The sequence below is a fragment of the Ursus maritimus genome, unplaced genomic scaffold (assembly GCF_017311325.1).
Source record: "Ursus maritimus isolate PB19 unplaced genomic scaffold, ASM1731132v1 scaffold_16, whole genome shotgun sequence".
NCBI lineage: Eukaryota > Metazoa > Chordata > Mammalia > Carnivora > Ursidae > Ursus > Ursus maritimus.
Genome location: NW_024424008.1, coordinates 78136 through 94516, shown reverse-complemented (window position 1 = coordinate 94516; position 16381 = coordinate 78136). Strand labels below are relative to the sequence as shown.

Genomic DNA, 16381 nt, shown 5'->3' with positions numbered 1-16381 from the left:
AGCCCAAGCTTTAAATAGTGGTTGTGACACTTATTAACGGAGAGACCTAAGTAAGTTACTTAAATTCTCTAATCCTTGGTAATGCTATAAATCAAATAAGAGTTTCTTCCATCAAATGTATTACTTACTGTTGTGTAGGTCAGAAGACTGGTATGAATCTCACCGAGCTAAAATCAAGGCAGCAACAGGGCTGCATTATTTTCTAGAGGGCATAAGGGAGAAAAATACCATTGCCTTTTCTCCTTCTAGAGACTGCCCACATTCCTTGGCTCATGATCTCCCTCCCTCTGCCATCTTCAAAGGTAGCAGTGGTGGATCAAGTCCTTCCCAGGCTGCCACTTCTCTGGTTCTCCACTTTTAAGGACTCGTGTGATTAGAATGAACCCACCCGGATGATTCAAGATAATCTTATCTCAAGGTCTTCAAGGTCAATCACATCTGCAAAATCCCTTCTGCCGTGTAAAGGTAACATATTCACCGGTTCCAGGCATTAGGACGTGCACATCTATAGGGGGCACTATTTTCCTTACCAAAAACACTTCATAGTCTCTTGGGCACAAAATGCATGACAAAGTGTTGTTGTTACATCATAAAGAATAAAGTATTTCAGGCCAAGATATTTTCTGTGGTGAAACAGACTGGGTGGTACGGAGAGATAAGGATGGAAGCAGGGAGAATAGTTAGGAAACTACTGAAATTTTCCAAGTGAGAGATAATGTTGGCTTGGAAAAAGGAGGCATTTTTGGAGGTGATGAAGAATGATTACATTCTAGTTATAGTTTCAAAGATATTGGGATCGGCAGGCTTATTTGCAGAGTGTAAGAGACAGAAATCAAGTGTAGACTTCAAGACTCATATGCTCTAGAGTGGTCCAGAAATGGTGGGAACATCTGAGAATCTAAAGGGACCGTAAGTAGAGAAGATGGGCAGTATCTAGCAATCTGTGGGAACTCTATTTACTAAAGACTAGAGGGAGCAATTTTCACCTTTTTTTCAGATTGCATCACTGGCCAGATCCATCACCCACATACTCAAAGTACTCAAAAGTACAATGTAGGAGCCTCAAAATTTAAACATAAGTGGGGAGAATCCCAAATTATTGTTGTTAGCTTCCTTCCAGTTAGTGGGCTGGGGCTCAAACAGAAAATAGGTTAAATTATGAAAAAAGTAAATAAAAATGTATTTTCTGCACACCTAATTGTAGACTGAGATTTTTACCTATAATATTCTCCAAGTACTTGGCTCATGCCTCTAAGAGAACATTATCATTGATTATCAGTATTGGTAATTATCAGTTAACTGTGTGTTTCTAAACTAAACTAAGAGACCATGGACAGTAAGAACTGTGTTGTATTCCCTCCCCCTTTTTTTAATCTCCGGCACTTAGCATGATGTTTGGAATATAGGATAATCTTATGCAATATTTACTGGATGTATGTATAGATGAATAAATTTTGTTTTTTCCTAGTTATAAGAGACAGGCTGCTAAGAAGCACAGGTAGGCTAATGAAACAGGACTGCCATGAATAGTAATAGATGCTAACAAGTTACCTAGTAGAATGTGTTTTACACTCACCAGAGGAGATTCCTTTAAGCAATTTAGTATAATATTTCATTTTTGAAAATTCTCTTCAGAGTGACTGCTCATGGGCATGGGATTTCTTTTTGCAGTAATAAAAGTTTTCTAAAAGTAGACCATGATGATGCTCGTAGAACTCTGTAAATTTACTAGAAACTATTGAATTGTACATTATAAATGTGAATTTTATGATATGTGAATTATGTCTTAAAATTGTTTTTATAAAAAACACTTCAATAAAAGTGCACAAGGACAAAAAAAAAATTACATCAGCCTATAAAGCACATGACCACAAAAAGTAATTGCGTAATAGAATAGACAGACAAAGACTGTATAAGGCAAAAGAAGTCTTCTGGGAACCACCATACCCCTGGAGACACAGTGAGTGACACCACCACCAGGAATGGGCCTCTCAGCTCTGTGCCTGTCTCCGTTCAGGCTGGAACAAGTCTCCTCATAAGCTCGGTCCTCCCCTGGAATCTGAAGGTTCCTCAGCCTTCTGAGTCAGCCTGAGAGGGATAAGCAGAACTACTGCACAAACTCTGTAAGTAAAACTGTTTTGTTCAATGAAAAGACTTGACTCTAGGTGAGCCAAACTTTCTTATCCACGGGAAGAATTTCCTCACAATGTACAGAATTAGGTTAGATAGTGAGATGGTGGGCTGAGGTGGACAGCAGAATTTATAGAACTATTTATTCTCTGGAAACCTGCAGGGAAAGGGCATTTTGTCTGCCCCATGTGGTTTGCATAGTCTGTGGTTTTTTTAAGCAAATGGCTTAATCAGGGTGCTATATAAGTTATCATAGTTAGTGGTTTGGTGCTTGAGAAAACCAAAGAGGTTGTCAGGAGCTGAAGAATTCACTTCTAAGCCCGATTATTCTTACTAAAAACTTTTAAAAATACCAATTTTGAACACTTCCTGCATGCCAGGCACTGTGTTAGGTACAGTACACACTCTACGTTATAGATGAGGAAACAGGATCAGAGGAAGGTTACACTACTTATACATGAAACCATAGTTTGGGGAGCATGAGTGTGGGAATTTTTTAAAAACTGGCTTTAAAATCTCAAGTCTGACATCACTAGCTGTGTGATTCTGAGTATGTTTCACAACGCCTCTCATACTCAGTCACCAGAAAAGGGGACTCAAAGTGAATTTAGCAACGCTTGCCAAATGATGTTGTAATAAGAATTAAAAGAATGTTTCTCTAATGCTTAGCTCTGTAACGTTCACAGAACAAATTCCAATAAATGGTAGTTGTCGTTATGAGTAATATTTTTTATTATTGCTGTGAAGAGTCTCAAAACTAGTTAGTGTCTAAGCAAGGACCTGAACCCAGATCAGTCACACACTATAGCGATGCCATTAGCAGTGGTTTGGACAATACTCATAATGCTATATGGTCTGCTCAGGAGCTAAAGACCTAGAAGCCATAGCTCATAACAGCACAATGAAAGGAGTATGGAAGGAGCCGAGATGCCCTTCAACAGATGACTGGATTAAGAAGATGTGGTCCATATATACAATGGAATATTACTCAGCCATCAGAGAGAACGATTACCCAACATTTGCAGCAGCATGGACGGGACTGGAGGAGATAATGCTAAGTGAAATAAGTCAAGCAGAGAAAGACAATTATCATATGGTTTCACTCATTTATGGAACATAAGAAATAGCAGGAAGATCGGTAGGAGAAGGAAGGGAAGAATGAAGGGGGTAAACAGAAGGGTGAATAAACCATGAGAGATTGTGGACTCTGGGAAACAAACTGAGGGCTTTAGAGGGGAGGGGGGTGGGGGACTGGGATAGGCCGGTGATGGGTCTTAAGGAGGGCACGTATTGCATGGTGCACTGGGTGTTATACGCAAATAATGAATCATGGAACATTGCATCAAAAATTGGGGATGTACTGTATGGTGACTAATATAACAAAATAAAAATTATTTAAAAAATTTAAAAAATGTTTTAGTTATTAAACAAAAAAAAGAAAAAAAGAAAGGAGAGCATCATTGTGACCTGGGAGGACAGGAAAATTAATTAGGAGACTATAGCTTATATCTTACAAGAGAAAAGGAAAGTTGTGGGGCGCCTGGGTGGCGCAGTCATTGAGCGTCTGCCTTCGGCTCAGGGCATGATTCCGGCGTTCCGGGATCGAGTCCCACATCGGGCTCCTTGGCTAGGAGCCTGCTCTTCCTCTCCCTCTCCCCTGCTGTGTTCCCTCTCTTGCTGGCTGTCTCTCTGTCACATAAATAAATAAAATCTTCAAAAAAAAAAAAAAAAGAAGAAGAAAAGGAAAGTTGTACATGAATTGGAGAGGATGGACTGACAGATTCCAGGGTGATGGCAGCACAGAGTAGCTTGAGGGAATTTTGGTACCTCCCCCTGATAAATCCATTAGTTCCCCTTTATTCTTTGATATGAACAGGTAAGTCTGTTCAATTAAGAAAAGCACAATGAAGTACAGCTTCAAGCACCCACTGTGAACCACATTGCTATTACTTGGCCCTCAAATACAAACCTCTGGATTCTCCAGTTTTTGACATTTTAGAAGTAAAATCAATAAATATTTCATGAACATTTGCAGGCAGGGGATGAGAGAGGGGGAGAAGAGTGTGTGTATGTGTGTGTATGTGAGGAGAGAGAGCCAGATTTGGAATGGGGGAAGGAATGAGTTCGGTTTGGCTCATATTGAGGTTGAGGTAGCTGAGGGATTATAGGTGGGATATCTTGAGGGATTACAACACAAGGGTAGATAAAGTAGTTTAGTCACTTTTGTTCACTGTCACTTACAGAGAGCTTTGACCTGTTCTCCAAACTGCTGCCCATTAGCTGTCCAAATCGCCTGTTCGATCACCTCCCTTTAGTTCCAGGATTCACGACTGCCTTCAAGTTTCAGCCCAGACATTTTGCCATGGCTTCAAAGATCTTGTTAACTTTTGAAATATAGAACTCAGGAGAAATCTATAATTAGATTTCAGATTTGCGTGTCATCTGAATATAAGTGCTATTTAAAGCCGTGGGAAAAACTAAGAAATCTCAAGGAGAGTATACCAGAGAGCAAGAAAAAAACAGGGGCGTCTTGAAAGAAAAAGACTCCTAAAGAACACAACAACTGAAAAGACAGAACAAAAACACTGTTCAATAAAGCAATTAAAAAAAAAACAACACAGAATAACTATCGCTGAAGCTAATGAAGGAGAAAGTGCCTAAAGAAAAGACAAAGAAAAGGTGCTTAAAACTGAAAAATTGAGAAGAGAGAGAGGAAAGCAAACCTGAAGATAAACTTTTGGACTTGGTATTTAGAAAGTCATTGGTGACATGAGTTGGAGAATTTCCTGACAGTCATTAGAGAAAGAACCCAGATTACTACTGAAGGTGAATAATAATAATAATAATAATAAACACAGGCAGACTGTCCTTCAAATAATATTTTTTGTTATTATAAAAGATAAGGTAGGAAATTGAGGGAGAAACAGGGTTTGTCTCTTATTTCACTTACTAGCAAAGCACAGGAACCAGTTAAGAAAAATGGTCAATATATCTTAGTTGAATTGAATGTCATGTTGAAAACATCTATATAAGTGTGTAGGAAGCTTTCATTAATGGTTTGGGGTATAATTCGAGAATTGAAGCTATCTAACATAGGGAGCCACTGGTACTATCTAAGATACTAAAGAAGGAAAGGAACTTTGTTGAGGGAGAAAAAATGAAGAATGATTTGTTTAGTTATTCATAAAATATTTGGAAATGCCTAGCTCGTGATGCTCTGCAACTAAAATTGAAGTCCCCTCTCCTTTCCATGGAATGCAAGATGTTCATGTCCTAACCCTGCTGATTTCTCCCGCTCAGCTCCCACATCACCCAGCATCACATTTAAGGCTCCAGAATTTTAATCTTCTTGTAGTTGTCCAACATACCCTGTTTTATTTCATTCGGTTTCTGCTCATGTTTCATCTATGTCAAGAATGCCCTTTTCCTGTTTTTCATCCTTGTAAACTCACATTCACCCATCAAAACAGTACACAGTTCTAATTCATGTACTCAGTTAAGAGTTCTTGGAACCAATCCTTCTTGACACACACAGACACATTCATGTATACACACACACAGAATCTGTCACCCACACCATCCTGTCTTATCACTTAGAAATACCTTATCCGATGCACTCTACAGCTAGCAGTATTTCTGTCACTGAATCCTCATATGCGGTGTGCCTGGCATGTAGTAGGTGTTCCAAACTGGTAATTTTTCATTTTCATAGGAGTTACTGGGCTCTTATTAAAGATAAAGTTTTCAGCCTTAAAAAGATGAGATGTTGACAACCTCTCTGGTTTTCTCAGGCACCAACCACTGTTATTTTATTTGCGTCATATCCCTAGTGCTGACACAATACCCAGTGAGCTCCCAGTTTGATACTGAAATGATCTAAGCATTGATCATGGGTGATCAAGAGCTTAGATGGAGTTATTGGCTACGAAAAGGAATAAGGAATCTTCCATGTCTGCACCCAGCACGGATGAGGAGAGGGTACAGGGAGACACAATTGTAGAGCAATGGAAAGAAAGGAGTTTGAGGGAGTTCTCTTCTGCCAGACTCAGCTCAGATCAGTTCAGCCTACATATTGTTTTTCTTCTGATCCCTCCTCAAGAAAGGGTAGGGAAAAAGCTGGCAAGAATGAAAATGTGTAATGAATAAATTGTTTGAATTAATAAAATGATGTAAAGGGAGCCAGGAAGAAGTTAGGATGAAAGAGAAATTGTTCCAATAGCAATTTTTTAAAAAACTGACCTCTCATAAAATTTCCTATCACTCACTACGAAAGTTACAACTCAATCCTTGCATGTCATAGTGATAAGGATGGTGAACGTCTTCACGATAGCCAGACAAAAGTGACAAATATAGAGGCACTCTGTACACCCATAACCCATTTCTGTCATTCACCACTGTACACTAGATGTTGAAGTTATTTATAAACAGTGCTGTTCTTTCTCCCTCACTTGATTTTAAACTCTAAGCATTCATTCTGGCTCAACACTTTCACCTATGCCATTTTAGAAGCCTTGGAATACTTTGTTCCTTTTCTTTCATTTTTTTTAATGATGAAAGTTGTATTTATTTATTTTTATAATAATTTTTTATTATGTTAGCTTAGTCATTTCTATTTACACAAAGCATAGCAATCTTTCAAGCACTGATTTTCCTAAGGGACTCCAGATACCCCACGCCTTTTACACACAATTGAACTGTTCCCTTTTTCATAAGTATTCTAGCTTCCATGGCCCCCAGGAAGTTGTTAACCTCAAAAGCTGAGGCTACTGGGTATTTACCCCAAAGATACAGATGTAGTGAAGAGAAGGGCCATATGCACCCCAATGTTCATAGCAGCATTGTCCACAATAGCTAAATCGTGGAAGGAACCGAGATGCCCTTCAACAGATGACTGGATTAAGAAGTTGTGGTCCATATATACAATGGAATATTACTCAGCTATCAGAAAGAACGAGTTCTCAACATTTGCTGCAACATGGACCGCACTGGAGGAGATAATGCTAAGTGAAATAAGTCAAGCAGAGAAAGACAATTATCATATGATTTCTCTCATCTATGGAACATAAGAACTAGGAGGATCGGTGGAGGAAGAAAGGGATGAAGAAGGGGGGGTAATCAGAATGGGGGATGAAGCATGAGAGACTATGGACTCTGAGAAACAAACTGAGGGCTTCAGGGGGAGGGGCTGGGGGAATGGGATAGGCTGGTGATGGGTAGTAAGGAGGGCACGTATTGCATGGTGCACTGGGTGTTACACGCAACTAATGAATCATCGAACTTTACATCAGAAACCAGGGATGTACTGTATGGTGACTAACATAATATAATAAAAAAACATTATTTAAAAAAAAAAGCTGAGACCCAGGTTCTGGAAATTTATAGTAAATACACAGGTCAAAGACTTGTGGAACATGAGAGGTGAACCCATTTTTTTAAATTATCATAAGTACTATTCATTTAATAAGTAGAGTTTTATTTTGCTCTTCTGATAAATACATATTTTTTTAATAAAACTATAGTTACTAAAAATGTTTTCAGAAATTGATACATTTACAAAAAGTGCTAACAGAACTTGTTAAACATCAAATTTCTTAAATTTGTTAACTTTCTAACTTTCACAATTAACCAAAATCCATGCCAGTTGAGCAAGTCTGTATCCAATTAGTTTCAGCATAATGTCAGTTGTACTCATGACACTCAGTAAACAGTCGCCAGAAGCAGTGCCAGAAAGAAAACGTTCCCTTTCTTAATGAATGTTTCCTTTCTGTCAACTCTTATTCCCATTAGGAGGTTTGAGCATACATTTCTTTTTCTTTTTTTTTTTATGTTATGTTAGTCACCATACAGTACATCCCCAGTTTTTGATGTAATGTTCCATGATTCATTATTTGCGTATAACACCCAGTGCACCATGCAATACATGCCCTCCTTAATACCCATCACTGGCCTATCCCAATCCCCCACCCCCTCCCCTCTGAAGCCCTCAGTTTGTTTCCCAGAGTCCATAGTCTCTCATGGTTCATTTCCCCTTCTGTTTACCCCCCCATTCTTCCCTTTCTTCTCCTACTGATCTTCCTATTTCTTATGTTCCATAAATGAGTGAAACCATATGATAATTGTCTTTCTCTGCTTGACTTATTTCGCTTAGCATTATCTCCTCCAGTCCCATCCATGTTGCTGCAAATGTTGTGAAATCGTTCTTTTTGATGGCTGAGTAATATTCCATTGTGTATATGGACTACATCTTCTTAATCCAGTCATCTGTTGAAGGGCATCTCGGCTCCTTCCACAATTTTGCTATTGTGGACAATGCTGCTATGAACATTGGGGTGCATATGGCCCTTCTCTTCACTATGTCTGTATCTTTGGGGTAAAGCATACATTTCTAACAGTAATTTCATTGGTTCCCTGAGGACATTCTCATGACTCTAAACTATAGAGTCTAAAGTTATAGTTTACTTATTGGGTCAACTCAGGTAACTTAGCACTTCTTTTTCCTCTAATTTTTCATTGATTTCAATTAAAAATTTCCCAATTTTTTAAACTAAGATTTCTTTAGGGAATCCTTGAGGCACTTTATCTGGGTGAACTTGAGTGGTCTGGAAAACACTTAGGTTCCCCTGAGGAACAGTTACCTTACTGACTGAACCCTCTCCAGTCACAGCCCTAATGTCTGCTTCCCCAAAACCCCCTCTTCCAAGTCATACATAGCCATCTGAATAGCCTGCAGCTCTGTACTCAATGAAAAACAAAATGCAATGTTCACAGTAAAGGTGTATCTTTCCCTCCAAGGCAAAAGAGCAAAATTTTATTAAATATCTCCTGAGAAGTATGTCTTAACAAAATGGAGAACAAGTAGTCTTCAGGCAGATGAAGAGAGAACTCTATCTGAATAAGGCAGCATGCTATATCATATGGGGGGCAGAGACCTCTATCCCTAAGGCAGTAGGTATGCATTCTAACTCCACTTCCCAAATGAGACTCTAGATGCTATGCTGCAGGTGTCACTTCCAGGTTAAATACCGTAGACATCTGCACATGACTTCACTGGTGCCTAAGCCATCTATTAGGATTTCATATGTGTTACTCTGTATCATAAGTATCTTTTTCTCAATATTTTCTGGCTGCCCAAATTGCCTACAAGCTTCTCTGCTTTCTACACTTGAGGCTGATGTAATATTGCTGCTCCACAGTCCCAGTCTACTTCTGTCTGATGCTAACTATATGGAAAAACTAACCTGCTACCTCTTTATCAGAACCTGAAAATCCAGAAAGGATGAAATATAACTGACAAGTCTTGAGTAAAGTGTCTTCCCTTCATCGAGTCATCTCTGGTTAGAGAAGTAGAAGGAAAGGTCACATCTAGTATGAACATAGCTACCAGCAAATGGTCCCAGGAAAGAAAAATGATGGGCTGAGGTACATATAAGAAAGAATGGTACCTACTACAGCAGTTGAAATCTCATGGTTCCTTTATCCATTTCAATGAGCAATTCATTTTTATATAGTGTATAAATATTCGTCTTTGGTTAGTTTTTGGTTGAATAAAATTATTTGTAATTGAATTAATACAAAAAACATAGTTTTGTTGTTGTTCCAGAGTTTCATCTTGGAACTCTGTATTTTTAATCCAGCATGTCAAACTTCCAGAACACCACACCTACTTCCATCATTTTCCTGCTAACTGGACTTCCCGGGCTGGAAGCCTTCCACACCTGGATCTCCATTCCCTTCTGCCTTCTCTACATAACCGCCCTCTCAGGAAACAGCCTGATCCTCTTTGCCATTGTCACCCAGCCCAGCCTCCACGAACCCATGTATTATTTCCTCTCCATGCTGTCCACCACTGATCTCAGCCTGTCCATATCCACCCTGGTCACCATGTTGGGCATATTCTGGTTCGATGCCAGGGAGATCAGCTTTAATGCCTGCTTGTCACAGATGTTCTTTATTAAACTCTTCACTGTCATGGAATCCTCAGTGCTGTTGGCCATGGCCTTTGATCGTTTTGTGGCCATCTCTAGTCCACTCAGGTATGCCACCATTTTAACTGATTCCAGAATAGCTCAGATTGGAGTGGCAATTGTCATCAGGGGGACACTAATGCTGACACCAATGGTAGCACTTCTTAAAAGACTATCCTTCTGCCGCAGCCACGTGCTCCACCACTCCTACTGCTTCCACCCTGATGTGATGAAGCTCTCGTGCACAGACACCAGGATCAACAATGCAGTTGGGTTGACTGCCATGATCTCTACTGTTGGTGTGGACTCAATCCTCATCCTCCTTTCTTACATTTTGATTATTCAGACTGTCCTCAGCATCGCATCCCCAGAAGAGAGGAAGAAAGCCTTCAGCACATGCGTCTCACATATTGGGGCTGTTGCTATTTTCTACTTTCCATTGATCAGTCTGTCCTTTGTTCACAGATTTGGGAAACGAGCCCCAGCCTATGTTCATACAATGATTGCTAACACTTACCTCCTGATCCCTCCTGTAATGAACCCCATCATCTATAGTGTGAAGACCAGACAGATACGCAGAGCTGTAATAAAAATTCTCCATGCCAAAGATACATAGAATCACAGAATTCTAGAGATGGCCTACATTGTCAACTTAAAAACAAAACTGGTGATCATGAAACAAAAATTTAAAATTAAAGCTGGAATATATTTAGAACATCAGCTAGCTTGACCCTTTATTTTACAGATGAGGAGACAGAGATGTAAGAATAGAAGGAATGAACAGTGTCAAGCCCTAAGTCTAGCATTTCTCCCATGCATCACTGTTTCTTCTCAACTTGTTTATCCTGCCGACAAACTGTATCTTCTGACTTTGTCCACTTTAGATCAGTTGGAACGACACATTATGAGAAAGCCACTCCTTTATGAGAAATAGGTAGTATTTTTCTAACTGCAATAACAATTTTTACTAACATTTACTATTTCCTTTGACTACATGGTTCTTAGTGTTTCTTACATTTATTAGCCCATATCTAAAACAACGTTATAAGTTAGTTACTTCTTTGATTAATGAGAAAAGTTAGGCACAAAAATGTTAAGTTACTTGCTTAAACAGCTCATACACAACAGAACCATATTTCGCATGCATGCAAAACTGACTCCAGGGTCCCCCAACACTCTTAACTTCAGCTATACTGCTACCTATAATATAAACTATAAGTATACATGTATATAATTTGTATATATACATATATATAAGTCCATGTAATTTGTATAGGGGACATAAAGAAGCAAAACAAACAAACAAACAAAAAAACCCCACGATTCTATCCTCTAGAAATTTTCTAACCAAATTATGGAGAAAAAGCCCAAAACATAATTTTCTTTTTCTTTTTTTTTTTTAAGATTTTATTTATTTATTTGAAAGAGAGAGAGACAACCAATGAGAGCGGGAACACAAGCAGGGGGAGTGGGAGACGAAGAAGCAGGCTCCCAGCAGAGGAGCCTGATGCGGGGCTCGATCCCAGAATGCCGGGATCACGCCCTGAGCCAAAGGTAGACGCCTAATGACTGAGCCACCCAGGTGCCCCCAAAACAGAATTTTCAAACCTGAGAAATACAAATGTATTTCTACCTGAGGTTCCTTCCCAAATAAACATATTCCAGAATTTCTCTCTGCCTTCCATCAACTTTCTGCTCCAGCAGAAACTCAAAAATGACTAAGAATTGCAAATGAATTTCACTTTGTGTCATTTACCTGGAAATGTTTAATTTGTGGCATATGCTTCACATAATGGCTTAATTCAGGAAGTTAATTATTATTTCCAACCTGGGGATGTCCATTAATTCTCAAATATTTAAGGCACATGTTTCAATGACACATTGGTATCACTCAGTAAGGATTGGCCCTATAGGTGGTATCAGATCCAGCAAGGAAGGATTAGTCAGTCATAGCTACAGGGAGTTTATTAAGTGACAACAGTACTATTTAATAACGAGGATGGTGTCAAAATTCTCAGTATGTTTGACAATAACATTTTCAGTCTCCATTATTATTGGTCTTCATTTCCCTAATCTTTTTATGTTGGAGTGTTCTAGGATTTTGTTCTCAGACCTGTTTTTTCTTCATTATATTCCCATTTTGATTATCTCTTCTACATGCTGGCAAATCCCAAACTGATATTTATAGTCCAGATTCATATCCCATGTATAATTACTCCTACTCGAATGTTTAATAGTCATCTCAGGCTCACCATGTCCAAAAACATATCCTAATATTCACATCAACCATGTCTTCCCTAACTCAGAAACTCTATTTTTCATGTTGCTGAGATAGAATTCTTGGAGTTATTACTGACACCTGTCTGTTTCTCCCACTCCACACCCAACCTATTAACAAATGCTGATGACTCTTTCTTTCAGATATTCCAGATACTGGTATCTGGAATCTAGCTACTTTCTACCACCTCTACTGCTACCACCATGGGCCAAGCCATCATTATCTTGGACCTGAAATATAATAGTTTCCTGGTAGATCTTCCTACTTTCATTGTAGTCATTATAATATCTCATTAGTATCTATATGATTTAACTCCCCTATACTTCATCTCCTACTAATCTCCCCTTTATTCATCCTACTACACCTGCACCACCTCCAAATATTTCCTTAAACTCACCATACCATGCTTCAACATCAAACTTCACACTTTCTGTTCTCCCTACTTGGAATGTTCTTCCCCCAGACACCCTCGTGGCTTACTGCCTCACCTCATGCAGGTCTCTGCCTAAGTGTTACCTTCCTACAGGGCCCCTGACATTAAAAATAACACCACCACCTCTCCCTCAATTCCTGTCTGCATTCACACTCTTCCTTACATATTTTATTTTTAATACCTGGCACTCCCTTCCCCCACCAAAATATTACATACCTATTTATTTCTTCTCTAATTTCCCCATTACCAGGTAAGGTCTTTGAGAAAAAGAATTTTGTTTCATTCATGCTGTCTTCCAGACCCCAAACCTTGGTCTGCCACATAATAAAATGATAGTAACCCTGAATGTGCTGGCTCTGTTTACCTCTCAAGCCTGATTGCTTGCCCTACGTTCAGTGCTCCAGGCACAACAAACCACTTGCATTTCTTAGCTGAGATTGCTCTGGATCACCCACAAGCCCTTTGCACAAGCTGTGACCTCCCTCTACAGCTTTTTCACTATTTCCCTTCTCCTGACTTAGAATAGAAGTGACTTTCTCTCAGATACATTTCCTGGTTTCTCAAACCTGTCTGGTGTCCTTTCCAGGTGCTTCTGCAGTACCTTGTGCTTCTTTCTCAGGACATCCCTTTTCAGACTGTCTTGTAACTGTTTCCTCACCACAGACTCTGTGCCCACTTCCCAAGACCAGCAACTATAACTCACTCATTCACTGTTGGAAAGAAGTGAAAAAGTTCAGATGGTGTAGATTTACAGGCTGGATATTTGTTTCTTTGTGGGGGGAAAGAAAGAAACTTAGAGAAGAATGATAGGGTACACAGAGTCCTACAATTCAGAATGAGAAGGAACTTCAGTCTAAAGCACCAGACAGCCAAGACGTTCATACTACTTCTACAGATGTTTCTCTCCTACCTCACCACCCCCTACACACACACCAACCTATGGATGGCCCCCGTATCCAACAATCCTGAAAACTTACAAGCTTTTCTCACTGGGGGGTGGACAATTTGGAAAATTTGGGAATGGGTGATTTATAGAGCAAATGTCACCTCTGCCCAAGGTAGACAAGCTCACAATGAATTGGAGACTTTCCTGAAAGCCAGGGCAATAGTAGACACATGGCTGCTGTTGTAGCTACCTGAATTCAGACTCCAAGTCTGTCCTTTAACTGTCCTGTGAAAAGTCCTATGAAGCCCTATATGATCCAATTCCCTATTATCTACCTATTATTCTTCCCTTTGTTCTCTCTGCTCAGGCACACTGGCCTTCTTGCTATTCTAAACCCCCAGATAGGGATGTTTGTTCCAGTTCTTTGAAAAATGTCATTGGTATTTTGATCGGGATGGCATTGAAAGTGAAGATTGCTCTGGGTAGCATGGACATTTTAACTATGTTAATTCTTCCGATCCATGAGCATGGAATATTTTTCCATCTTTTTGTGTCTTCTTCAATGACTTTCAAGAGTGATTTGTAGTTTCTAGAATATAGACCTTTACGTCTCTGGTTAAGTTAATTCCAAGATAACGTATGATTTTTGGTGTTATTGTAAATGGGATGGATTCTCTAATTTCTCTTTCTTCAGTCTCATTGTTCGTGTATAGAAATGCAACTGATTTCTGAGCATTGATTTTGTATCCCGCCATGTTCCTGAATTTCTCTATAACTTCTAGTAGTTTGGGAGTGGATTCTTTTGGATTTTCCATATAGAGTATCATGTCATCTGCGAAGAGAGACACTTTGACTTCTTCTTTGCCAGTCTGGGTACCTTTTATCCCTTTTTGTTGTCTGATTGCTGTTGCAAGGACTTCTAGTACTATATTGAATAATAGTGGCGAGAGTGGGCATCCTTGTCGTGTTCCTGATCTTAAGGGAAAGGCTTCCAACTTTTCCCCATTGAGAATGATATTTGCTGTAGGCTCTTCATAGATGGTTTTTATGAGATTGAGGAATGTACCCTCTATCCCTACACTCCGAAGGGTTTTAATCAGGAAAGGATGCTGTATTTTGTCAAATGCTTTTTCTGCATCTATTGAGAGGATCATATGATTTTTGGCTTTTTTCTTGTTGATAAAATCTATTACACTGATAGATTTGAGAATGTTGAACCACCCTTGCATCCCAGGGATGAATCCCACTTGGACTCTGAGAAACAAACTGAGGACTTCAGAGGGGAGGGGGTGGGGGAATGGGATAGGCTGGTGATGGGTAGTAAGGAGGGCACGTATTGCATGGTGCACTGGGTGTTATACGCAACTAATGAATCATCGAACTTTACATCAAAAACCAGGAATGTACTGTATGGTGACTAACATAATAAAAAAATATTATTATAAAAAAAAAAACCAGATACACTCCCTTCTCAGAAGCTTTACAGTTTGTTTTTTCTCCTTTGGATGGTCTTCCTCAGAGATCTCATGGATATATTTCTTACTCCCTCCAGGGTTCTCCTCAAATGTCTCCATTATGTGAGGCATTCCCTGCCAACTTCATTTAAAATTTCAACTGCCCATCCCAATATTTACCTGTTCTCTTCTTCCCTTTATTTTTTCTCCTTAGGTAGTCATAAGAAGAAACTATTTAGTTTCTCATATTAACCATGGACTGTGTGTTCCTCTCATCAGGATGTATAATCTATAAGGTTATGTTTTAAAAATTTACATATCTTGTTACATTGCAGGCTCCTGATAAATATTTATTAAATATGAATGAATAAAGAATCAGAATACCTTGTTCTCCAACCAACATTATCACTAATAACTCTGTGACCAAGGCAAAGAGACTTCATCTCATCCACTCCTTATCTGTAACACAGGTGCAAGAGAGTGGCTTCCCTACCTCAAGGTCTATTTCACCAACTGAAAGAAATGCTGAGAATGAAAAACTGAAGTGAATGTCCTTATTCTTACTGGTTCTGTGTACCCATCTTGGTTTTTATTTTATTTTATTTTATTTTTGCTTTAAAAAGTCAATAGTTTTTTTTATTTTTATTTTTTATAATAATTTTTTATTATGTTATGCTAGTCACCATACAATACATCCTTAGTTTTTGCGGTAGTGTTTCATGATTCATTATTTGCATATAACACCCAGTGCTCCATGCAATATATGCCCTCCTTAAAACCCATCACTGGCCTATCCCAATCCCCCATCCTCCCCCCACCCCCGAAGCCCTCAGTTTGTTTCCCAGAGTCCATAGTCTCTCATGGTTCATTCCCCCTTCTGTCTACCCCTTCTTTCTTCCCTTCCATCTCCTACCGATCTTCCTGCTATTTCTTATGTTCCATAGGGTTTTTAAAGAGGATGTGAACTCCTAGAACCCAGGGACATGACTATACACCCATGTTGCCTGTCGTGTCTAGCAGAGTGGCTAATGAGGAAAAGCTCTAACCACTGTTGTTACCTAGGGAGTTTGAGTTATTTGGAAGAGTGTGGATAGACTGTCAAGAGCCCTGTATGTATAAGTGTGGGAGTGATGGCAGAGGCAGTGGCAGTGCCACCTTCGTGACCACCCCCCCACAACACACACACCAGAAGGAAACAGTGGGAAGCCTATGGGAGTGACCCACAAGTGAACATGG

At 39.4% G+C, this 16381-nt stretch overlaps 2 protein-coding genes across 3 annotated transcripts in view; both read left to right on the top strand.

The window, feature by feature from the left end:
* Positions 1-1924: 1924 nt before the first annotated feature.
* The window catches only part of LOC103681159 (olfactory receptor 51E2), a 19792-nt gene continuing 5335 nt past the window's right edge, over positions 1925-16381 (top strand). For both annotated transcript variants that reach the window (XM_008710689.2, XM_008710688.2), the window contains exon 1: positions 1925-2123. The gene's annotated coding sequence lies outside the window, so the exon portion shown is untranslated. The remainder of the gene's footprint in view (positions 2124-16381) is intronic.
* LOC103681200 (olfactory receptor 51F2-like) lies at positions 9763-10710 on the top strand. Its single transcript, XM_008710733.2, has one exon. It carries the CDS (start codon positions 9766-9768, stop codon positions 10708-10710), a length of 945 nt encoding a protein of 314 aa, XP_008708955.2. The 5' UTR covers positions 9763-9765.